The 27229-nt window shown below is 31.7% G+C and overlaps 1 protein-coding gene across 1 annotated transcript in view; it reads left to right on the forward strand.

Moving 5' to 3' along the window:
• Positions 1-628: 628 nt before the first annotated feature.
• capn5a (calpain 5a) overlaps positions 629-27229 on the forward strand; it is an 80297-nt gene continuing 53696 nt past the window's right edge. Inside the window, exons 1-3 of the mRNA XM_056478111.1 lie at positions 629-868; positions 6723-6888; positions 15751-15882. Of these exons, the coding sequence (XP_056334086.1) occupies positions 6724-6888; positions 15751-15882 (297 nt within the window). The 5' untranslated portion in view covers positions 629-868; position 6723. The remainder of the gene's footprint in view (positions 869-6722; positions 6889-15750; positions 15883-27229) is intronic.

Consider the following 27229-nt stretch of genomic DNA (forward strand, 5'->3'; position numbering starts at 1 on the left):
TCCATAATTTCTGTTTTTTTTTATATTTCTCTTATTATTACTACCACTACTTTTGTTGTTTAATTGTTTCTTTTATTGTTTACGATGCTCCCCATGAAAACTAATATACAGCCTAAACAATTCGATTAATCTAAATAAAATTCAAAGAATATAATTGGTTCGTCATTGTCGTGCGCTGAGAAAAGAAACACAAATCACGTGACTAGTACACAAGTTTTTGAAGTGTGAGTTTCAGACATCTTTTTTTAAAGCCAAATATTTAAAAATGACAGCATTCAACGCCAATTTAATTATAACAACAACAATAGCAATTCGTTTGTTTTGTGACCAAAGCAATCTTCATAAAACTTAGCTTGCGTTTTTGCCACAAGATGGCGGCAGTACGCTTAAAGATCACTTCAGTTCCCGAAACTACACGTTTTGAGTTTCTCTTTCATTTGTTTCTTTCGCTTTTCTCGGGCTGTTATAAAAATAGACGCAAACTAACACTAAGACTGCAAACAGAGAGTTTTCTCGGAAAAGTTTGATGTTGTCATCGATAGCGCTTTTTCAGGCCGTGTTTCCCTCTGATAAATTGGAATGAGTTGCAGAAAAACACACACACACGAGTGATCAGACAAGGCGAGGCTCCTCCCTCACACACTCACACACACTCGCACTAAAAACACGACACTAGTGATACAAACACTCCGGCCAGTGGCTCATCATTATCATAATCATCATTAAAGTCTCTGGAGAATTAATGAGAAACTGACTCTGAAATCTGGACATGCATTTCTGCATAAGGATCATTGAATAACAAGCAGCATCTGTTCAAACCTCATTGAATATCTTCATCCAGCTGGGCGAAACACGAAGAGTTGTGCAGGTAAATGACGGAATTAAGATTCAGACAATGTTACAAACAATCTTATGTGCGTGTGTGTTTCAAATTTGACATTATTTAAGTGTTTGTGGATACATTAAAACACACACATATGCAGTGTTTTCAAGTTTTTACACTTATTTTAGTGAGTTTTAAGTTTGTTGGTGTGTGTGGAATGTTGGAAAGGGAGGAGGTTTTACACTATCAAGCTGTAAATGAACGTGATATATTGTTATGGTTATATATTGATAACTATGACATTGAGTTTTATGTTTATGGGGGATTTTGAATATGAATAATAGCTTAAGTCGTGGATTTACAAGCCCTGGAGAACTCATGAATGAAGTAATGAGTTCAATCTGTATAAAATGGTAAAATATTGGTATGATGTTAGATTTTTACTGACATTTATATTGAACATTCTTAATTTTGTACCAGACATACTGACAAAATTAAAACGATATCAATGTAACCATTAAATAATTCACAAAAAGTGTTTACATGCTTAAATGACACTTAAATGTATGAATATTAAGTTCATACCTTCTTTAAAACTTCACTACATTCACTGTTTTCACATTTAATCAGCTGGTAAAGCTTAAGAGATAAAAAAATGTTACAAAATAAAAGTTTAAAGCTTCATACTACAGTCCTGTATAGTATCAAATAAATGTGGAAATAAAAATTGCATATGTTTGTATAACAGTTTATAAAATCACACTTATTTTTATAGCACATAGTGAGAATTGGGTGTAGACAAACATATTTTGATTTAGAGGCCACAAATTGAACTAAAATATGCTTATTTGAGGCTGATTTAGCTTTTTGTGTTTATGAAGTCTGTAATCTCCATGCCAGGAAAACCAGTGGATGAATTATCATGAGTGCAATTCATAAAATATTTAGTTATTTTTCAGAAAATATATCTAGACCTTAATTTAAACCACTGGATAAACGTAAAACAACATGTTGAAATGAAAGTTACAAACAAACTGACCTAATTTTTTTTTCTTTCTTTAAACAGAAAACTTATTGTCCCAGACATGTTTATCTGTCCGCAGAATCTGCAGTCACACATGAAATATTTCTGACAGCATAAGTTACACTTAAATATGCCTGAATATCAGCTGACGTCATTCAAATCATTCATTTGTTCACGTTTTATAAGCTGGTAAAACTTACAATATACAAAATGACATTTCCACATAGCTTTAATGTTTTGTATCATATTTTATAAATCAGATTTATACGCCTCATATCATCTGACACTGAGAATATTTTTAAAAAATCCCCTATATATTATTCAGATTTATACGCAAGACTAGGCAACAATGAAGCCGATGCTGATATTAATTTCTGATAGCTTGTAAATAAGTCATGTCATGTGTCTTTAAAATAATTGTATACTTCTAACGCAAAATATGAGGGTGACACGGTGACTCAGTGGTTAGCACTGTCGCCTCACAGCAAGAAGGTCGCTGATTCGAGTCCCGGCTGATTCAGTTGGCATTTTTGGTGTGGAGTTTGCATGTTCTCTCCATGTTGGCGTGGGTTTCCTTCTGGTGCTCCTGTTTCCCACACATCCAAACACATGCGCTATATTGCTGTAGTGTATGTGTGTGAATGAGTGTTTTCCAGTACTGGGTTGCAGCTTGAAGGGCATCCGCTGTGTGAAACATATGCTGGATAAGTTCGTGTTTCATTCTGTTGTGGTGACCTCTGATGAATAAAGGGACTAAGCCGAAGGAAAATGAATGAATGAAGAATGAATGAACGAATGAATGAACGAACGAATGAATGAATGAATGAATAACACAAAATACATATCAATTTTCACTATCTTTAGCCTATAATATGTCTGAGAAAGATGCTATTTAAATGCGTAGTTTTCTGATTGTTGTTTCAAAACATTGTGATGTAATATAATGATTGAAAGATGAAGGAATAAACCATCAAGAAAAGCATCACGATCAAATATGACACTTAAAAAAAGTGATGGGCAATGAAAGGTGCTTCAATCCACCTTATATTACCTCTTGATGTAGAGCTGTGAAATATGTTTATGTAATGTACTGTGGACAAAATAAGAAATTTATATGCTCTACTGTTTATTTCATGGCATCACAAAATGTGTTGTTTATGGTAATAATTAATATAAGCATAATTAATATTTCATAATTAATATAAGCGCAATATTACACATCATTACAGGGATGGAGACAGAAACATTCATTCATTCATTTTCCTACTGCTTAGTCCTTTTATTCATTAGGGGTCGCCACAGCAGAGTGAACCACCAACTTATCCAGCATATGTTCCAGCTGCAACCCAGTAATGGGAAACACCCATACACACTCATTCACACTCATACACTACGGCCAATTTAGTTTATTCAGTTCCCCTATAGCGCATGTGTTTGGACTGTGGGGGAAACCGGAGCACCCGGAGGAAACCCACACCAACACGGGGAGAACATGCAAACTCCACACAGAAACGCCAACTGGCCCAGCCGGGACTCGAACCAGCAAACCTTCTTGCTGTGAAGCGATTGTGCTACCCACTGCGCCACCGTACCACCCTGTAAGTGCTTTTATATAAACATTTTCTCAAATATGTGCATGCATGTGTGTATTTATATAAACTTAATAAATATTCACAGCACACACATATTATGTCAAAACAAACTTATTTTGGATGCGATTATTTGCAATTAATGCACTAATAATTCGATTTTTGTTTTCAACGCAATGACATTTTTTTAGGGATTTTTAGGCATACCAGACACTTTCTGAGGCCTACTTTCGAGTAATTTGTTGTTTTGTCCCTGGTTAATTAAAGACGCGCCCTCTTTAAAACACAAAGCCACTTCTGACTCACTCTAAGGATCCTGCCGGTCCAGTATGGAGAGCTGTGTGTTGTGAAAGGGATTTCTAGCATATATTTGTCTTCATCAGCCAGGCTCTTTCAGGCTGTGGGGTTGACGCTGTGGTCCAGTAATTCCGGTCTGGATGATTGGTGTCTTAAACAGATTAATGTGATTTCTGCATCGATCTCCTCTCTTTCTCTCTCTGTGTGTGTGTGTGTGTGTGTGTGTGTGTGTATAATGCTTTTATGGCAGTGTGGTGATGGTGTGCAGGATTCATCTGACATCTGTAAATGATCCGGCAAGACAAGAGTGATAAAAAGCAGAAGCGTGCAGTAAACTGAAGGAGGGGCCGGTGCTGTTTATCAGGCGCTCGGAGAGGATTTCTGAATTTCTTTCCCCTTTTTGGATGTTCTGGTTTGACGGTGTGGTGCTGACACACGTCTCGCTGCTCGTGTGGCTTTTAGTTTTGCAAGAATGATAAACAGTTTGCATTATAGTTTCCTTTCCACCATGTTGTTGTTTCAGACACATCGTAATTCCTTAAGCCAAGAATTTAGAGGCATTTTTTTTGGTATTTTCACACTTCAAATGCTGGGTTATTTAAACCCAAATTGGGTAAAATATGGACTAACCTAAATATTTAGTTAAATTTGGTCCTATTCATTTAATTTTAAAAATTAACCCAGCAGATGGGTTTGTCCCTATTACACTCAGAATTAAGTTGAAATAACCCGGTATAAAAGCAAATTTTATTTTGGGTATTCTCACTCTAAGAAATGCTGGGTTATTTAAACCCAAATTGGGTAAAATATGGACTAACCCAAACATTGGGTTAAATTGGGTCCTGTTAATTTAATTAAAAAAATAACCTAGCAGTTGGGTTGGTGCCTATTACTCCCAATATTGGGTTGAAATAACCCACAATTAAAGGCATATTTAGGCATGTTTTCCTTCTAAAAAAAAAGAGTTGTTTAATCCCAAATTGGGTAAAATGTGGAGCAACCCAAACATTGAGTTAAATTTGGTCCTATTAATTTAATTAAAAAAATAACCCAGTTTGATTAGTCCCCATTACATCCAAAATTTAGTTGAAATGACCAGGTAGTAAATGCAATATTTTTTGTATTTTTACTCTTAAGTGCTGGGTTATATAAACCTAAATTTGGTTAAATGTGGTATAATTCATTTAATTTCATAAATTAACCCAGGAGTTGGGTTAGTCCCTATTACAACCAGTATTGGGTTGAAATAACCCAGTAATAAAGACAATTGTTTGGTATTTTCACTCAAAGAATGCGTAGTAATTTATACCCAAATTGGGTAAAATATAGATTGACCCAAACATCGCGTTAAATGTGCTCTCATTCATTTTATTAAAAAAGATGCAAGTCCCCATTACTCCCCAAATTGGGTTGAATTAACCCAGCAATAAATGCAATTTTTTGGGGCTATTTTCACTTTGAGAAATGCTGGCTTATTTAATCCCAAATTGGGTAAAATATGGACTAACCCAAACATTATATTAAATTTAGTCTTATTAATTTGATTAAAAAAAACTATCCAGCAGTTGGGTTAGACCCTATTACATCCAGAATTGGGTTGAAATAACCCTGCAATAAGGCAATTTATTTGGTATTTTCACTCTAAGCATGCTGGGTTATTTAAACACAAATTTCTTAAAATATTGACTAATCCAAACATTGAATTAAATTTGGCTTTGTTTATTTAATTCAAAAATTAAACGTTGTGTTAGTCCCTATTACACTCATAATTGAGTTAAAATAACCCAGCAATAAATGCAATTTTGGGGGGATATTTTCCCTCTGAGAAATACTGGGTTATTTATACCAAAAACGGGTTAAATATGGAGTAACCAAAACATTGTGTTAAATTTGGTTTTATTAATTGGATTCAAAAAACTACCCAGCACTTGGGTTTGTCCCTATTATACCCACAATTGAGTTGAAATAACCCTGCATGAGTGTTCTTTAATGAACCTGTCATTTCAGTGTCATTTATTTTTTTTCATAATAAGTTGTTATATGAAAAGTGGTTAGAAAACATTCAAGATTGACATTTAATGCTGCGTCCCAATGCACTTGCTTAAACTAAGTTCTAAAAGTACGTCCTTTTTTTTTTAAAGATAAAGTATATACTTTTGAGTGTGTAACTAACTTTGGGACATACTACTTCCTCATTAACAGACCATTGTGTTGCTTAGTTATGTTATCTGTCAATCATCTCGACACATCATTCACATTCCTTTCATATTTAATATCCTACCATATCAGAGAAGCATCAGCTGGTTAACCTGCCATCCGCAAGTTTTTCATGCAGAGAAATCTCCTCAGGTGTTTGGATAATTCTGCATTCAGAAGTTAATGTCCAAACATGTCTTTATATAAGTTCATATTGGAGTTGCAGATGAAATATATCACAGAAAACATGATTTAAATATTCTCCAGTTGGCTAGTAATTAATTAATTAAATAATTAATCAATTAAATAATTAATCAATTAATAAATAAATAAATTAATTAATTGTCATTAATAGTCACTCAACCAACTTTACGAAGTCTCGCTACCTGATGGTTTCTCATGCATCCGCCATGTTTGTGGTTTGTTTACACTTTTTACTTACATTTGTAGTCGAATTCGCATCCAGCGCGCAGTATATTGTGGGCAAGAAAAATTTAGCTTTAACATTATTTTACTTGCCCTGCTGGCAGATTATTTAGATTTTATAAGGAAAATCTCACTTAATTTTGACTCGTTGTTTCTAAAAACAAGACCATACTTTTTTTACTTGTCTAGAAATGGCTTCTTGATTTAAAGATTTGTAGATATTTAGACTGGAAACAAGAGGAACTAAGCATTTTCTGCAGCGTATATGGCATATTTTCCTAGTATGTCAGCTCTGTGTTACAGTAAAGCAGTCAGTGATATAATAAATAACCGCAGAGCTCTTCCTCATGATCTGTCTGTGTTTCAGGATGTTTTCGTCAGTGAAGCCCTTTGAAGGCCAGCAGTTTTCAGCCCTGAGGAAACAGTGTCAGCAGAACCGCACGCTGTTTGAAGACACAGTTTTTCGTGCCGAGGATCAGTCGCTCTTTCTTCAGGGAAACCGCCTTGGAAAAGTCACCTGGAAAAGGCCGAAGGTACTCCTGCAAACTGTTGCAGATTTACATGCAAATTCGGCTTCCATGCAAATCACCTGAGCCCTGATTTGCATAATGTTGGCCTGTTGTAGCAGTTGGTAATTGAGCTTAACGTTATATTATTAAATAAATCATTATATTAGATTAGATTATCATTTTAGAGTTAGATGTTTAGTCACTTCTAAAATGGGTCTGTCATGCATAGCATTAGTATTATTAGTATACACTCAACAGCCACTTTATTAGGTACACCTTACTAGTACTGGTTTGGACCCCCTTTTGCCTTCAGAACTGCCTTAATCCTTTGTGCATAGATTCAACAAGGTACTGGAAATATTCCTCAGAGATTTTGCTCCATATTGACATGATGGCATCACACTGTTGCATGATATCCATGACATCCATGATATGAATCTCCCGTTCCACCACATCCCAATGATGCTCTATTGGATTGATTCACACTTTATGACATGGTGCGTTATCCTGCTGGAAGTAGCCATCAGAAGATGGTACACTGTGGTCATAAAGGGATGGACATGGTCAGCAACAATACTCAGGTAGGCTGTGGTGTTGGCATGATGCTCAATTGGTACTAATGGGCCCAAAGTGTGCCAAGAAAATATCCTCCACACCATTACACCACCAACAACAGCCTTAACCTTTTATACAAGGCAGGATGGATCCATGCTTTCTTGTTGTTGATGGCAAATTCTGACCCGACCATCCGAATGTGGCAGCAGAAATGGAGACTCATCAGACCAGGCAACGTTTCTCCAATCTTCTATTGTCCAGTTTTGGTGAGCCTGTGTGAATTGTCGCCTCAGTTTCCTGTTCTTAGCTGACAGGAGTGGCACCCGGTGTGGTCTTCTGCTGCTGTAGCCCATCCACCTCAAGGTTGGATGTGTTGTGTGTTCAGAGATGCTCTTCTGCAGACCTCGGTTGTAACGAGTGCTTATTTGAGTTACTGTTGCCTTTCTATTAGCTGGAACTAGTGTGGCCATTCTCCTCTGACCTCTGGCATCAACAAGGCATTTGCACCCACAGAACTGCCACTCACTGAATATTTCCTCTTTTTCAGACCATTCTCTGTAAACCCTAGAGATGGTTGTGCATGAAAATCCCAGTAGATCAGCAGTTTCTGAAATAATCAGACCAGCCCGTCTGGCACCAACAACCATGCCATGTTCAAAGTCACTTAAATCCCCTTTCTTCTCCATTCTGATGCTCGCTTTGAACTGCAGCAGATCGTCTTGACCATGTCTACATGCCTAAATGCATTGAGGTGCTGCCATATGATTGACTGATTAGAAACTTGCGTTAACAAGCAGTCGGACAGGAGTTTGTACCTAATAAAGTGGCCGGTTAGTGTATATTAGTATTACATGAGATTTCTAAAACAAGCGAAAAAAAATCTTTTTAATTTCAGTTGCATTTGTATTTAGATTCTAATGTAAGATATTTTTTGGTCCTTTTTTTAATACTTATTTTAAAATAAATGCATTCATTTATAAATCTGTATAGTCTGTCACACACAAAGTTATTGCATGAATTCTAAAAACCAAAAAAAATTTGAATTTCTGTTGTATTTTCCGTTTGTTTTTTTTGTTTTTTTCTTCATATTTATTTTAAAGTAAATGCATTTTTATAAAAAATTATAAATCTATTATAAAACCATTATAAATGGTCCTTTTTGCAACTACTAAATCTCTTTTCTCTATGTTATTGTTCAATAAAGTTAATTTAAAATTAGATTAATTAATTAAAGTATTTGTCTTTTTTTTTCTTTCTATTTAGAAATCAAATCAAATGTTTTTATTGTAATTTCATAAATCCAAAGTTTTGACTAAGTTTTATTTTATTTGTTTTATTAAATAAAATATTTTATAAATCAAATGAATTTTTTCCCCCTTATTTAGTTAATAAATATAATTTTTGAAATTGTAATCTGAATTATTACATAATAAATTTTAGTCCATTTAAAAATATTTATTGATAAATCTTTACAAATATTTAAAAATATATATTTATATATATTTTAAAATGTATTAATCGATGTTCAATCCATTTTAAAAACATTTATTAATCAATGTTCAATCCATTTTTAAAAACATTTATTAATCAATGTTCAATCCATTTTAAAAACATTTATTAATCAATGTTCAGTCCATTTTAAAAACATTTATTAATCAATGTTCAGTCCATTTTAAAAACATTTATTAATCAATGTTCAATCCATTTTTAAAAACATTTATTAATCGATGTTCAATCCATTTTAAAAACATTTATTAATCAATGTTCAATCCATTTTTAAAAACATTTATTAATCAATGTTCAATCCATTTTTAAAAACATTTATTAATCGATGTTCAATCCATTTTAAAAACATTTATTAATCAATGTTCAATCCATTTTTAAAAACATTTATTAATCGATGTTCAATCCATTTTAAAAACATTTATTAATTAATGTTCAATCCATTTTTAAAAACATTTATTAATCGATGTTCAATCCATTTTTAAAAACATTTATTAATCAATGTTCAATCCATTTTAAAAACATTTAATAATCGATGTTCAATCCATTTTAAAAACATTTATTAATCAATGTTCAATCCATTTTAAAAACATTTATTAATCAATGTTCAATCCATTTTTAAAAACATTTATTAATCAATGTTCAGTCCATTTTAAAAACATTTATTAATCAATGTTCAATCCATTTTAAAAACATTTAATAATCAATGTTCAGTCCATTTTAAAAACATTTATTAATCAATGTTCAATCCATTTTAAAAACATTTATTAATCAATGTTCAGTCCATTTTAAAAACATTTATTAATCAATGTTCAATCCATTTTAAAAACATTTATTAATCAATGTTCAGTCCATTTTAAAAACATTTATTAATCAATGTTCAGTCCATTTTAAAAATATTTATTAATTAATGTTCAATCCATTTTAAAAACATTTATTAATCAATGTTCAGTCCATTTTAAAAACATTTATTAATCAATGTTCAATCCATTTTAAAAACATTTATTAATCAATGTTCAGTCCATTTTAAAAATATTTATTAATCAATGTTCAGTCCATTTTAAAAATATTTATTAATCAATGTTCAGTCCATTTTAAAAATATTTATTAATAAATAAATGCATTCATCTTATAATAACTCTGAATCATTGATCAGTTATCGTTATTAAATGTATTTTATCTTATCATTAAACAATATAATTTTAAATTAGAAATATATAGAAACATTAGCCTTTCCTTAATCTGATCATTCAACACTTAAAGTTCTGGGTTAAAAAAGTCTTATTTAATAGTAATGGCATTAGCAAGCAGCAGTAATTAAGCAGCACATATTTATCCCAACTCTTGATAATTAGTGCCCTTTTGCAACCATTACTCCCCCTTAATCAGCTGAAAGTGGATTTTACGGCTGCTTGGATTGAATGCGTCTGCCCAATAAGCTGTATTTTGTCATTGGTCATATCTGATATCTGTGTTTATAGAAGGTGTGGTTCTGTTGACTGCAGATCTTGTGTAACTGGACACCGAGTGTGACTTAAACAGACAAACGCAAGCCCGATAAGTGTGTTTATAGCCAAAACAATAACCAATGGTTATAACAATGGTCTTCAGCTCCACTCGACTGGAAATGCTTATATTTAGCCTAAGATTATAATAGTTATTGTTTATAAATGTGTACAAGAGCTGTGCTTTCCTGTAGCTGTCAGAAACTGGAGTCTTTCTGTGTGATAAATGAATGTTTTTAGAGTTTATAAACAACACATGGGTGGTAAAGGGTCATTTTAAGGGTCAGAAGGATCGCCAACGCTGTATTTATTTTTTTCATTGATCTATTTTCTATATTATTAGATAAATCAAATTATTTATTTTAATATTTATTTCAGGAGTTTGAAATAGTGATCAATTTTCTCCTTTTAATTATTTTTAAAAAATCAAGCTATTCAATTTATATTCATACACTTAAAATATTGGTCTTTTTTGTCTGTCATGCTATTAAATAAATATAATTAAATATACTTATATGTATTTATTACATTGATACTGATCCATCTTCTCCATTTAAATATCCAATAAATCTAACTACAGTGGTCCCTCGTTAATCGCAGGAGTAACGTTCTGAAAATAACCCGCAATAGGCGAAATCCACAAAGTAGTTAGCTTTATTTTTTACAATATAGTAGATGTTTTAAGGCTGTAAAACCCCTCACTACGCATTTATACAGTCTTCTCAGACAGGCATTAACATTTTCACACTTTTCTTCTCTCTTGTTTCAACACTCTCAAAGTTCTAACCTTTGTAGAAAAATAAGTTCAGTATTGTAGAATGAAACCAAAGATGAAGACCTGTTGTCAGAAGCAAACGTTCATCGCTGTTAGCAAAAGATTCATAAAGCTTTTTAGCTTTTGTGCGGATGATGTTGGAATCCAGCGTAATGTTCTTTTCCCTGCTGTCATTGATCCACAAAGCGAAAGCAGACTCCATGCTTAAGGGGGTCGTACACCGAATGCAGTGTGCACATGACAGTTGCAGAAGTAACACACAGTAGACAATAATAAATAGATAATAAACCAGCATATCAACTTTAAGAATTTTTTTTTAAAGTGATTATGTTTAATGATTAAATTATTTTTAGATTTATTGAATAAATTTGAAATACTGATAAAATTTCCCCTTTTATAAATTCAATAAATCTAACCAGGGTGGTGCGGTGGCTCAATGGTTAGCGCTGTGGCCTCACAGCAAGAAGGTCGCTGGCTCGAGACCCGGCTAGGTCAGTCGGCATTTCTGTGTGGAGTTTGCATGTTCTCCTCGTGTTGGTGTGGGTTTCCTCCAAGTGCTCTGGTTTCCCCTACAGTCCAAACACATGCGCTAAAGGGGAATTGGGTAAGCTAAATTGGCCATAGTGTGTGTGTGAATGAGTGTGTATGGATGTTTCCCAGTACTGGGTTGCAGCTGGAAGGGCATCCGCTGTGTAACATATGCTGGATAAGTTGGCGGTTCATTTCACAGTGGTGATCCCTGATGAATAAAGGAAAATGAATGAGTGAATGAATAAATCTAACCATTTTAAAATTAGGTGCAAACATTTAAAATATTGGTCTGTTTAATGTCTTTTTTTATTAGCAAATAAATCAATGCGTTTTATTTCAGCTTCATTTTGTTCATTTTCTTTTCGGCTTAGTCCCATTATTAATCTGGGGTCGCCACAGCAGAATGAACCGCCAACTTATCCAGCATGTTTTACGCAGCGGATGCCCTTCCAGCCGCAACCCATCACTGGGAAACACCCACACACATTCACTCACACACATACACTACGGATAATTTAGCTTACCCAATTCACCTGTACTGCATGTTTTTTGGACTGTGGGGGAAACAGGAACACCCGGAGGAAACCCACGCAAACATAGGGAGAACATGCAAACTCCACACACAAATGCCAACGGACCCAGCTGGGGCTCGAACCAGCAACCTTCTTGTTGTGAGGTGATTGTGCTACCCTCTGTGCCACCGTGCTGCCCAGCTTAACTTCATCATCATTATTATTATTATTATTATTATTATTATTATTATTATTATTATTATTATTATATTTACCTGTAATACACACCTGTTATTAGTAGTTGCAGTGTATCAACAATAGTGTAATCATGCTGCTTCCAATTTTGCAGCATTATAAATGTAAGCACTGGCATTGTATTCTCTGTACTAGCATTGCACAAAAACAAGCCTCATTTAAAACTGAAGACCCAGTCCATTAAAGGCTCTGGGAAAGTCTTCTTTGCCAATCCATTTACTAACTAGTTAAATATGCATGAGGCTTGAATAAATCCCTGAATGGATTGCCACTGTCAGACGAGCTTAAAGCTAACAAATCCTTGTTTGCTCAGTGATGTGATCTGGAGATTGGACTTTATTTCAAATCAGATTTATCATAATTTTTTCTTTCTGTTATTCACACTACACTAGTTTTGTTGCCAGGTCATTGATTTGCATGTAAACTGGTGCAACAGGTTGTTTCAATAAGATGATTTGTATTGGTAATCAGCATATTATCAGTATCAAAGGTAGCGCATTACAAGTAGCGTTAGTTAAGTAATCAGATTACTTTATCAAGTAACCAGTAAAGTTATGCGTTAGTTTGTTTTTCACGTAACACCAGTTACCTTGTGTTCCCATTTTTGACTAAAGCCTGGCTCACACTGTGCGATTTTAGTTAATTATACAATTGTAGTATGTAAGACGGCACAGAAATGCCTCCCTTGTTACACTGTAAGATCTCAGTTGTCAATGTCAGACTGAACGATAATAAAGACACACCAAAGACAGAAGAATATTCATGCAGTTTAATGTAGTATACAACACAAACCCAGAGGATATATCACTTTAAACTATTAAAAATCTTAATGAAAGTAAGAGTGAAATGATTTTGTTCGACCCGTCAAACTCTTCCAAAGCACCGATAGTTAATCTCGAAAAATTCAGTTTTTCTATGAAGCCCTGGGTAAAAAATCTTGGTGTTATTCTAGATGATGGTTGCGCTTTGACAAACAGATAAATGCAACCCAGTCTCATTCTGAGAACGTAGTCCCGTGGACGTTTCTAGAGACCGAGAAATACGTAGCCGGGGGTACGTACGGCTGCATTTCATTTTTTTAAGCGAACGCTGCGGGGCGGTGTGACACCGTTCCCTTCGGCGCTTTGAGATACATTGTTGTTGTTTGTTTTGTTTTTGTTTTGTGCAAATGTATAAATATAAATATATAATAAACAAACTACAAGCAGAGATAGAAACAGAGCAAACATACAAATGGAGTCTAACAGTATTCAGTAACAGAAATAAAATAATCTAATGTACAGTAAAGCTGTATAGTCTTCATTACATAAATAAATGCAATTAATCTTTGTTATAAAGCTACAAATGTAATATGTGCTCATACACGAATGCTTTAAACTCACTTAAAATGTTTACACAAGCCTTAAAAACACACGCAATTGATAAACATTGACTTTTATTATGGTTCAACTGAAATGATTGCACGTCTTGCAATGCGACTACTGCTACAATTGTGATATCGATGCTGAAGCCATATATTGTTTAGCTCTATTAAGAACATGTTGTGCAATTGAAGTAGGAACAAATGTATTTGCAAACTAGCTAGTAGCTACTAAGCCTCTTAAGTAGACGTTCCAGTTTAAGCGAGAACTTGGCAACCGTACCTTGATTAACAAAATTAATAATAGCAGTTTGTGTATTTGCTATTGCGTATTAATGTGCATGCCATGTACACATGCTGGAATCTTTCAAGTCAGAAATACAAACACTAGCTAAGAGCAGAAATAATAGTGATTCCAGCCTCAGCAAACATCTCTGATAGGTCATACAGTGTGTTGTGTTTGTGTTTAGGGAGTGTGGATTGAGACGCTCCCTGTCCGTCGTGAGTTTCTGTGTTCTGTTCAGGCATGTTGGAGCAATGTTGTCGAACAAGTGTAAAGTGATCATCATCCACCCTCCACAATCCTCCTGCGTCCTGAACTGAGTGTTTCTATTGTGTCCTGAAGCTGGAGTCTTGGTGTTCATTCAGAAAAAAAAACAGATCCTGTGGAAATCACATGAAGCAGATCTTCCTCACTGCTGGTTTACTTCAGCTCATGAGATAATGTGTTGAGTGTAGTTGGGCAGGGAGAAAGGATGTTTTATGGGGATTCATTTAATTACATTTTTATTAAAAAAAAAAAACTGTTAATTTAATTTTAAATTTAGTTTCATTTTAATAAAATAATTTTTTTATTTGATTTTAATTTGAAAATAAAATTTTATATCAATTTATTTAATACATTTTTTATTATTATTTTTAAATAATTATAAATTAAATTTAAAATTAATTATTACATTTTTAATTTAAATTAAAAATTTTTTATTAATTTGTTTTTATTTAATTTAATTTGATTTTAAATAAATGTATTTAATTCAATTTAATTTAGTAAGTGTTTGTAGGGCTACAAAAGTGTTTAATATTAGAATAAAATATGCACAAATTTACTGTTAAATATATTAATGATGATGATGATAATAATAATAATAATAATAATAATAATATAGTAATAATAAAAACACATTATTATTATTATTACTATATTAAAATAAATAATGTTAATAATAGTAGTAGTAATAATAATAATAATAATAATAATAATAATAATAACTATAATAATAAAATAAAAATAACAATAATAAACACCATTATTGTTGTTAGTATTATTAATAATAATATTTTATTAATATTTTTGTTATTATTTATAATAATAATAATTATTATTATTATTATTATTGTTGTTGTTGTTGTTGTTGTTATTTATTATTATTATTATTATTATTATTATTATTATTATTATTATTATTATTATTATTATTATTAAAATAAATAATGTTAATAATAGTAGTAGTAGTAATAATAATAATAAAAGTAATAATTATATAATATTAATTAAATAAATATAATAATTATATATTATTATTATATATAACTTATAAAGTTTTTCCCACATAAATTATACCAATTTATTTTAATTAGCATTACAATAATTAACAGTACAATATGCTAATAATTAGCATCATGCAGGCATTCTTAGAGTAAATGACATAGCTGTGTCTCGAACCTGCAATGTGCATTACTTTGGAGAAATGACAATGTCTCAACTGATCCCTCAGAATGCATCTTACAATGTGAAAACAGCATTTATGTATTTTAAAAATGTGTAATCTCACAACTGTTAGTGACTGTGGAGCACAGACTCATGAGGTTGTGTTTGTCTGTGTGTGTCAGGATCTGTGTGAAGACCCTCATCTGTTTGTGAACGGCATCAGTGCTCATGATCTGAACCAGGGGCAGCTGGGAAACTGCTGGTTTGTGGCCGCCTGTTCCAGTTTGGCCTCCAGAGAAGCCCTGTGGCAGAAGGTGAGCTGAACACACGCTTCAAAAATACTTCTGGGTTAACACTTGTGTGCTGTTCAAATTGACTACCGTTCCGTTATATTGGTGGCTGTTTTTGCCCCATTATAAAGAAATTCATTTGATACCAATAATCCTTTAGACAGGCCTGTGCAAAGAAGTTTCTAGCGTTTATATGGACTAAAACAGCAGATTATAGTGTGTGTGCAGAAATACACTTACTGTGTTTACTGTATTCTGAGAGCTGAGCTGCTTATTTTGATTTTCTCAGACTTATCAAGATAAGTGTGCAAAGACCTCTTTGTCACACACACACACACACACACACACGCACACACACACATATATATACTCCAAAAAAAGGCAGTAACTGAGCTTGTTTTGCACTGCTACTGATGATCGACAGTAAAAAATTACAAATGTTACCTCCTCCCAACAGGGAAAACCAGCAACAATCAAGAATGCAGGATTATATGCTGTCATGGCTTTCAATCAAAAAATGTCATTATAGTGGAAGTCAATGGGGCAAAAACAGTCCCCAACATAACGAAAGGGTAGTCAATGTGAAAAAGTGTATTGTTGACTTGTTTTTTATTTTTTATTTTCCAAAAATATGTATCAAAATAAGTTTTGTCCCCAAAAGTCATTTCATTTGCTGAAAGAGAAAGTTGTGGCCAAATTAATCCTCCAAATCACCCCAGAGTGCATGATCATCCCCACCAGCATTTCCTCACAGTCAAGTGGTTCTAAACTAGTGATGCACTGAGGATGATTTACCATGACCAATTTACAATGTTTTACTAGCAAACTGGCTGATTCAGTACTGATATGTGTTTCAAAATAAATTTATTCATTTACTTTACCTTTCTTTGCTTTAATTAGCTTTTCTTTGCTTATTCACTCATTTACTTTACCTGCCATTACTTGCTTTTTTTTATTTACTTTTTTACGTTACTTTGCTTGCTTACTAATTTACTTTACTTTGATTTACTTTACTTGCTTATTTACTTACTTTGCTTTACTTTGCTTACTTTACATTACTTACTTTCCCCTTACTTAATTTACTGGACTTTACATTACTTAATTTACCTTACGTACTTTACTTTACATTACTTACTTTACCTTACTTTACTAGAAAACTGGCTGATTCAGTACTGATATGTATTTCAAAATAAATTTTATTCATTTACTTTACCTTTGTTTACTTTAATTTACTTTACTTTACTTTGCTTGCTTTTTTCTTAATTTGCTTTACCTTACGTTACCTTTACCTCACTTACTTTACCTTACTTAGTTTTACTTTACTTAATTTACCTCACTTACTTTAACTTTACCTTGTGTACTTTTTTTACTGTACTTTACATTACTTATTTACTTTACCCTACTTCACTTTACTTACTTTACCTTACTTTGCTTGCTTGCTAACTTATTAACTGATTATTTACTTTACTTGCTTGTTTGCTTGCATGCTTATTCACTTTACCTTACTTGCCTACTTTACTTACTTTACCTTTCTTACATGCGTTACTTTACTCTAGTTTACCTTACTTACTTTACCTTACTTTACCCTACTTTACTTACTTTACCTTAATTTTCCTTACTTACTTTACCTTACTTTGCTTGCTAGCTAACTTACTTTACTTGCTTATTTACTTTACTTGCTTGTTTGCTGCATGCTTATTTACTTTACCTTTCTTACTTGTGTTACTTTCCTTATTTATTTACTTTACCTTACTTACTTACTTTACCTTACTTTACTTACTTTACCTTACTTGCCTACTTTACTTACTTTACCTTTCTTACTTGCGTTACTTTACTCTGCCTTATTTACTTACTTTACTTACTTTACCTTACTTACTTATTTACTTACTTTACCTTACTTTACTTACTTTACCATACTTTACTTACTTTACCTTACTTGCTTACTTTACCTCACTTACTTTACTTGCTTAACCTCACTTACTTATTTTTTCTTTACTTACTTTACTTAATTTACCTTACTTAGTTTTACTTTACTTAATTTACCTCACTTACTTTAACTTTACCTTGTGTACTTTTTTTACTGTACTTTACATTACTTATTTACTTTACCCTACTTCACTTTACTTACTTTACCTTACTTTGCTTGCTTGCTAACTTATTAACTGATTATTTACTTTACTTGCTTGTTTGCTTGCATGCTTATTCACTTTACCTTACTTGCCTACTTTACTTACTTTACCTTTCTTACATGCGTTACTTTACTCTAGTTTACCTTACTTACTTTACCTTACTTTACCCTACTTTACTTACTTTACCTTAATTTTCCTTACTTACTTTACCTTACTTTGCTTGCTAGCTAACTTACTTTACTTGCTTATTTACTTTACTTGCTTGTTTGCTGCATGCTTATTTACTTTACCTTTCTTACTTGCGTTACTTTCCTTATTTATTTACTTTACCTTACTTACTTACTTTACCTTACTTTACTTACTTTACCTTACTTGCCTACTTTACTTACTTTACCTTTCTTACTTGCGTTACTTTACTCTGCCTTATTTACTTACTTTACTTACTTTACCTTACTTACTTATTTACTTTACCTTACTTTACTTACTTTACCATACTTTACTTACTTTACCTTACTTGCTTACTTTACCTCACTTACTTTACTTGCTTAACCTCACTTACTTATTTTTTCTTTACTTACTTTACTTAATTTACCTTACTTTACCTTACTTACTTATTTACTGTACATTACTTACCTACTTTACGTACTTAACCTTACTTAATTACTTACTTTCCCTTACTTCAAAAACATCCAAAAAAGCTGCATTTTTTTGTAAACTTTTCACTGGCTGTGTATATTTAATTATTTATTTTTAAAAAATGATGAAAATGCAAGAATCCTTAGTGTTAATTTTTTAATTTAATTCAGATTATTACTTTGTTTTAATTTAGTACTGATTATCCACATTTACTGTGGGACATTTAACGTAATGATTTTTCAGAGTTGCTCTGTAATCTCAGATTTCAGCGACCCCCATCTGGACCTCCTTATCATTAATCTGGTTAATGAATAGGTTAAATATCCATGAAAAGTTAACCTTCCCCCTAGAGTAAATGAGTGAATACAGTAGAGCTCAGGGTTCATTATTTCTGTCTGGAAAACATCTGAATCACATCTCCTATTAAAAGAGAGGAAAGTCGGTCTGTGTTGTGTGTCATCACATTACTGGAGAAACCGGCTGTAATAACATTAACATTAACAGTGGTTGTGTTTTCTCTGCCCACTGTGTGTCGCCATCGCCTTCATCTGCACACACTGGGATATTCAACACAATGAGCTGTAGTGAGCTGCTCTCTCTGTGTGTGTGTTTGTGTTATTAAAGAGCCTGAAAATTCAATCAATTCAGTTCAAGTTTATTTGTATAGCACTTTTCACAATAATTATTGTTTCAAAGCAACTTTACAAAAGGATTTACAAATTGGGTAGTAGTTTTTCCAGTTATGTTGGGTATATCAGTTTTAACAAAGATTCTGCTGGAGACGGTTTTATATTATTAAAAAACAAACAATTAACAGCATTAGGGTGTATTTCTAATAATAATAATAATAATAATAATAATAATAATAATAATAATAATAAAGATGATGATAATTATTAATTATTAATAGTTATTAATCTGGGGTCACTACAGTGGAATGAACCCATCACTGGGAAAGTTGATGATGATGATGATGATGATGATGATGATGATGATGATGATGATAGTAATAACAATGCTGGTGACACGATGGCTCATTGGTCAGCACTGTTGCCTCACAGCAAGAAGGTCGCTGGTTCGAGCCTCGGCTGGCTCGGTTTTCATTTCTATAAGGAGTTTGCATGTTCTCCCCGTGTTGGTGTGGGTTTCCTCCAGGTGTTCTGGTTTCCCCCACAGTCCAAACACATGCGCTATAGGTGAATTGAATAAACTAAATGTGTATGTGTATGGGTGTTTTCTAGTACTGGGTTGCAGCCGGAAGGGCATCTGTTGTGTAAAACACATGCTGGAATAGTTGGCGGTTCATTCCGCTGTGGTGACCCCTGATAAAAAAGGGACTAAGCTGAAGGAAAATGAAATTAAAGGAAATCTCGATGTCTACTCTGTGTTTCTGGTTACATATAGTGGTGTGACCCATAAGCTGGTGTTTCCCTGTGTTTGTGTGTGTGTTCCTCATGATTACAGACAGTGTTGTTTTCAGTACACTGTAATCTCCTGAACGCAGCTCTGGGATGTTCTTACGGAGTAAATGAAGCATTATTAGGACATGTTTCCATTATAGAGGACATTTTTTTTTCCTTCATAACTAATTGGAGACTTGGGGTTTTCATTTTCTTCATTTGTGTTCACACAATGCACCGTCATGGGCAAACATGGCATCCCGCGAGGCTCTTCTGTTTGTTGCCATGTATTGCACATTTACACATCCCAACGCCCCTTCCGTCATACACGGGCAGTTTGTATCACCCATTGAAGATCCTCACGGGACATCTATCATTAATTTTTCTTACAGAATGAGGTGAGGTAGTAACGTTCAGGTATTCTGAAGTGAAGGTAAATTTAGCCTGAATGTCATGAACGTGCACAATAAAACAAAACTGAAATTGAAATGAAATTCAGAATATTAATAAATTATTAAAAAATAAATATTTTTAATTTATTTATATAAATTATTTATAAACCGTATGTAAATTATTCCAATTATTATTTTTGTATGGAATTTGTAATTTTGTTTAAATGTTAACTTAAAAATAAACAAAAATGAATGTTTTTGAACTGAAATACTGAAGTTAATGAAACTAAAATTAGAAATGAAATTCAGAATGTTAATACATTTAAAAAATGTATTCTGTTATAGTAAAACAGTATGTGAATTATTGCAAATTTACAAAAATAAACCTATTCAAAAAATATATATTTTTAAATATTAAATATTGTTTTTTTAATATTCAAAATATAAAAAAATCTAAATGATTACAAATTAAATTAAAATAATTTTTTAATAATGTTTGTGATCAGAAATAAATAAATGAAATCAAACAAAATGTAATGATTAAATTGAAAATCAAGGTGTTTAGTTTTTATTAATTTGTCATTTAATTTATTAAATTTATTTCTAAAATTATGTAACATGCTTCTACAAAAAGTACACACACACGATATATATATATATATATATATATATATATATATATATATATATATATATATATATATATATATATATATATATATATATATATATAACTGCTATTAAATTATATTAATTATTAATCCTCTCTTTATACATTTTATTACGTTTTAGGCCTGTAGCTAATGGGGGTTCTGGTGGTTCGAAAGACCAAAAGTTGGATTATTATTATTATTATTATTATTATTATTATTATTATTATTATTATTATTATTATTGATTTTTTTCTTATTATTCATGCCTGTAGGCTTCAGTTTTTAATTTAAAACAAGTTGTAACAGATTTCTAAAAAAAAGTAATGATAGATGATAATAAATTTGTATTTTAAAAATATCTTTTCATATTTTGTGTTAAAAATTTTCATTATTTATACAACTGTAATATTAAACTTAGTTTAAATGCACAGTTGTTAATAAACACTTAAAATAGTAAAATAGTATGGTATGCAATTTGATAAAGAGAGAGTATAAAGAGAGAGTTTAATAAAGACTTCCATTTATTTTAGCCATAGTGCAAATGAAACATGTCTCATTTTTTTCTGACAAATTGTTTCAACTGAAATTGGAAATGCTGCTCTGAGAGATTAGGAGAACTGACAGGGATCACATACTTTAGCTATTTATTCTGCAGTTAGTTTCCGGGGCATATTATTCAGACTATATAAGTCTACACTATATATATATACACACACACAACAAATAATTAATACAATATAAAAAGATATAATTTTGGGAAAGTTTATAAAACATGTTTTGGCTAGAAATTTATAATATTCATAGATAAAAAAAAATAATTAATTAGTTCTGAAAGAAAAAACTTTCAATTATTACAAAAAACGCTTTTTTTAATTTATTGGTTAATAATAATAATAATGATAATAATAATAATAATAATAATAATAATAATAATAATAATAATAATAATAATAATTCCTTACATATATATATATATATAGCTCTTTTGTGGACACTCAAAGAGGTTTACACATTGGGGTTAATCTCCTCATCCTCCACCAGTGTGCAGCATCCACCTGGATGACGTGATGGCAGCTATATTGCAGACCACATACCAGCTAATTGGTGGAGAGGAGACAGAGTGATGAAGCCAGTTATGATATGGGGATGGTTAGGATCCCATGATGAACAGAGGCCAGTGGGCAAATTTGTTCAGGATGCCGGGGTTAAACCCCTGCTCATCCTGGCATTTTTAACAACCACTGAGCAGTGTAGAGTCCCCTTCACTATGTTGGGGCGTTAGGACTAAGCGGCAACCTCCCGCTCTCCCTCGGGAAGCCAATACGGAAGTAACTGAAACTGCAATTCATCAAAATTCCGCTAGTCCTGGCTCCATAATAGAGCAAATTGCAATTGAGCCCACTGTTAGAATGGCCAACTTTACAACAGAAAAAAGGGTGTTTACAGCCTGGTACAAAGAACGATTTTGGTTCATATAGCTAATATTACCCTTCATGACAACTGTGAGGGGGTGAATTTTTTTATAACTCATCCATTTCCTTTATATTAGGTTATATTAAGTCTGCATAATTAAGGGCGTGGCTACTTGAGTGACAGCTAGGTCTCGCTGGTCGCCGTCACTTCACCTCAGCTGAATCCGGCAGATTAGCCACTGATCTCGGCATATTCATCGTATTTTTGTGTTGTTTTATGTGGCTTTACACAGTCAGCTGCCTTTTGGACTTATTTCTTACAATTATCAGATGATATGGGATGCTGTGTGCACTTAATTGTGCTCACAAACCATTCACGTGGCCTCCGTTTCCCATGTGAGTAAAGTTATATACTTATACACCATCTCTATAAATGTATTTGTTTTATTTAAGTTCATTTATCATTAATATTTTTCTTTAGACCCGTAAAGCACTCCAGAATGTGACAGATTGATTAGCTGTAGGCTCTAGAACGTCATCTGAAGCGTTATCATACAGTGTTATGATGGATTTCATCAATAGTCCTGCATTTACTAACACACACTATATCTGAAGTGTTTGGAAGTAATTTGCGTTTTCCTCCTGTAGAAAAACGTCATAAGAACAATGTTTAGTGGCTCAATGTGTTACTACAGTGTTTTTAAAAGTCTAAACACTTTATTGATATTGTGTACAGCCAAGCACATGTGGTCAGAACACAAACGAGTCGCAGGTAATAGAGTATCAAGCGTTTCTCCCAAAGTAAAGTCTGTCTGCCAGGTCTAAGCAAAGTGCCAGCAGGTGTCTGTAGCTCCGCTCACTCTCCGCCTCTTTGCCCTTGTTTGGTATCCCGCCGTGGGTGCGATGACGCGCGAACAAAATGGCGACGGTTGGCGGCGCCTACTTGTACCTTCTTTTGCAGTGTTCAGAAACCTATGGGTGACGTCACGGATACTCCGTCCATATATTTTACAGTCTATGGTTAGGACCCACACAGACCACAGGTTGAGCGCCTCCTGCTGGCCTCACTAACTCCTCTTCCGGCAGCAACCTGTGGTCTCCCATCCAGGTACTGACCGGGCACAGCCCTACTTAGCTTCAGTGGGCGACCATGTGAGAGTTGCAGAGAGCTTGCTGTCAGCTTATATTTAAACAAAATCCTTAAATCTAAAAAAAATAAAATAATAATAATCAAAATAATAATAAAATTAATAATAATAATAATAATAATAATAATAATAATAATAATCAAAATAATAATAATAATAATAATAAAGTAACAATAATAATAATAATGATAATAATAATAATAATAATAATAATATAATAATAAAATAACTAATAAAATAATAATAATAATAATAATAATAATAATAATAAAAATAATAATAATAATAATAATAATAATAATAAAATAACAATAATAAATAACAATAATAATAATAATAATGATAATAATAAAATAATAATAATAATAATAATAATATAATAATAAAATAATAATACTAATAATAATAATAAAATAATAATAATAATAATAATAATGATAAAATAATAATAATAATAATAATAATAATAATAATTTTATTGGAAATAAATTAATCAAATTATTATTGTTGTTGTTGTTATGATTATTATTGTTGTTGTTGTTGTTATTGATATTATTATTACGTATTATGATGATTGATTATAATAATGCACTTTTTTGAAATGCGCTTTTTCTTAAACCCAAAGCACAAAACAGTTTTAATAATAAAAGTTGTGTAGACATATGCAAAATAATAAAAGTACATCTTCCTGACATGCTAATTTTCATGAATTTTCATTTCAGAAAGGTTAAAACATTCAAATGCAAACAAAATCTAACTATTGAAATTGAAACACATGGCATCCCGTGATGCTCTTCTGTTAATCTTCCACTTATTGCACACTTCCCTATCCCTACGCATGGAAATAAAACACTTCCGTCATACGTCAGCCATCCGTGACGCTCATTAAGGATCCTCACGGGACACAGAAACACCTCACACACTGAGACTACTTCTGTCTGTCTCTGCTAGACGTGATGTTTTCTCCTGAGGGCTCATTATTGTCTGCTGATGTTAGCTTCAGTCCCCCTGCAGACCCCATCAGACACACACGTGTAGACACACACTCAGGTGTAGTGAGCTCACTACCTAGGTGGCGTCTAAAGGAAGACAGTCATATTAAACTGCTCTTCCAGACTTCATTTTGGCCATTTTCAGCATAATATATTTAGTATTATCCATGCGATTTAATTGAGTAGACAATCCCAGAATGCATTAGAGAGATTTATTTATTTTAGATTGATGCCTTTTTTCAGTGCCAATGGTATTTAATTAATTCAATTTAAAAAAATTTTTTTTAACTTTGTTCTATTTAATTTAATTTATTTTATTTTTATTTTATTAAACTTTATTTTGTTAAATTTAAATTTGTTCTATTTACTTTAATATATCTTTATTTTATTAAACTTTATTTTATTAAATTAAATGTAACTGTTCTACTTAATTTAATATATATTTATTTTATTAATCTTTATTTTATTAAATCAAATGTAACTGTTCTACTTAATTTAATATATCTTTATTTTATTAATCTTTATTTTATTAAATTAAATGTAACTGTTCTATTTAATTTAATATATCTTTATTTTCTTAAACTTTATTTTATTAAATTAAATTTAACTGTTCTACTTAATTTAATAAATCTTTATTTTATTAAACTTTATTTTATTAAACTAAATTTAACTGTTCTATTTACTTTAATACATCTTTATTTTTTTATCTTTATTTTATTAAATTAAATGTAACTGTTCTACTTAATATATCTTTATTTTATTAAACTTTATTTTATTAAATTAAATGTAACTGTTCTATTTAATTTAATATATCTTTATTTTTTTATCTTTATTTTATTAAATTAAATTTAACTGTTCTACTTAATTGATTAAATCTTTATTTTATTAAACTTTATTTTATTAAATTAAATGTAACTGTTCTACTTAGTTTAATATATCTTTATTTTCTTAAACTTTATTTTATTAAATTAAATTTAACTGTTCTACTTTAATATATCTTTATTTTATTAATCTTTATTTTATTAAATTAAATTTAACTGTTCTATTTAATTTAATATATATTTATTTTATTAAGCTTTATTTTGTTTTATTTTATTACATTTTATTTAGCTTGATTTTAATTTAAAATAAAATAATTTGTTTAAAACTAATGTTTTAGTTTTGTTTGTTTGATTGTTATTAATATTTTGAAGAAACGTTTTATTTTTGTTTGTTAATTTTGAACTACTATATTTGTCTTATTTTTGTAAATGTTACTGCATCTTAATCCATATTAATAAATAATAATAGTATAATTTAACATGCAGCAATATTACAAAAATATAAAGATATTACAACGTTAATTTGTGTTTTTAATAATAATTTGGATTAACATTTTGAACTGGGTTTTATTTCAGTTTTTCAGTTTTTACTCATCAATATCCCAGTATTGAACTTTTAAATAAATAATAAATAATACAGATTTAATTATCTTGCTAGATTTACTATTTATACGTTTTATTTCACACTACAAAAAAGTTATGAATATTCAGACATGAGTATTAATTTGCGCGCATTTGCATATGTAGATATGTGACTCCTCACAGCAAGGAGGTCATTGATTCGAGTTCTAGCTGGGCCAGTTGGCATTTCTGTGGAGTTTGCATGTTCTCCCCGTGTTGGCATGGGTTTCCTACGGGTGCTCCGGTTTCCCCAGTCCAAGCACATGCACTATAAGTGAATTGGTGAACTAAATTGGCCGTAGTGTGTGTAAATGAGAATATGTGGGTGCTTCCCAGTACTGGGTTGCAGCTGGAAGGACATATGCTGGATAAGTTGGTGGTTCATTCCGCTGTGGTGACCCCTGATGAATAAAGGGACTAAGTCAAAGGAGAATGAACTGATGTATTTAATGTATCGTAAGGTGCAGAGAACATTAGGCTGTCCATTTCTGTGTAAATCGTTCATGTGAGTCAATTGCTAGTTTGAACTAAATGATTCTTTATCGACTCTCTGAATCATTTGTTCAGTTCAGAAGTCACCGGATGTGAAACAGCAGCTCTTGATGACGTAACAGAAATAATGAATTGGCTTTTTAAAGCGGTTCGGACGTCCCAGAACTAATGCTGTTCGCCTGAAGGCAGGACTTTTTCATTGATTCCCAATTCTGATTCGCTCGTGTCAGCCGGATACTAAAGTCAGAGGCCATCACTATTGACTCAATAACAACGCAACAGTCACTTACAAAAACATAGTGGCTGACCTAAAACTCTTTATTTTACTGTGGGTGTGCTTTATAATAGCATTGGATTACATACAATACACAACAGACAATATTAGTGTAAGTTATAAGTCATTCAATTAAAAAAAATCAAACATGAGGAAACTACAGAGTGCTTGAATAAAATGAATAGTAAATACAGTGTATAATTCTTGGGACTAATGAGAAATTTGAGCTAAAAAGAGCAAGGTTTTCAAGCATCAAACCAATGTTTAGTACAGGTTTAAAGGTTTGTTTTAATACTTTTAGAATATTTAAAAAACAAACAAAACAAAACTTAATGATTTTCACTATTAATACTACACTCTAAACATACTGGGTCGTTATATCAAATATGGACAAACCAAAC

The sequence above is a fragment of the Danio aesculapii genome, chromosome 18 (genome assembly GCF_903798145.1).
Source record: "Danio aesculapii chromosome 18, fDanAes4.1, whole genome shotgun sequence".
Lineage (NCBI taxonomy): Eukaryota > Metazoa > Chordata > Actinopteri > Cypriniformes > Danionidae > Danio > Danio aesculapii.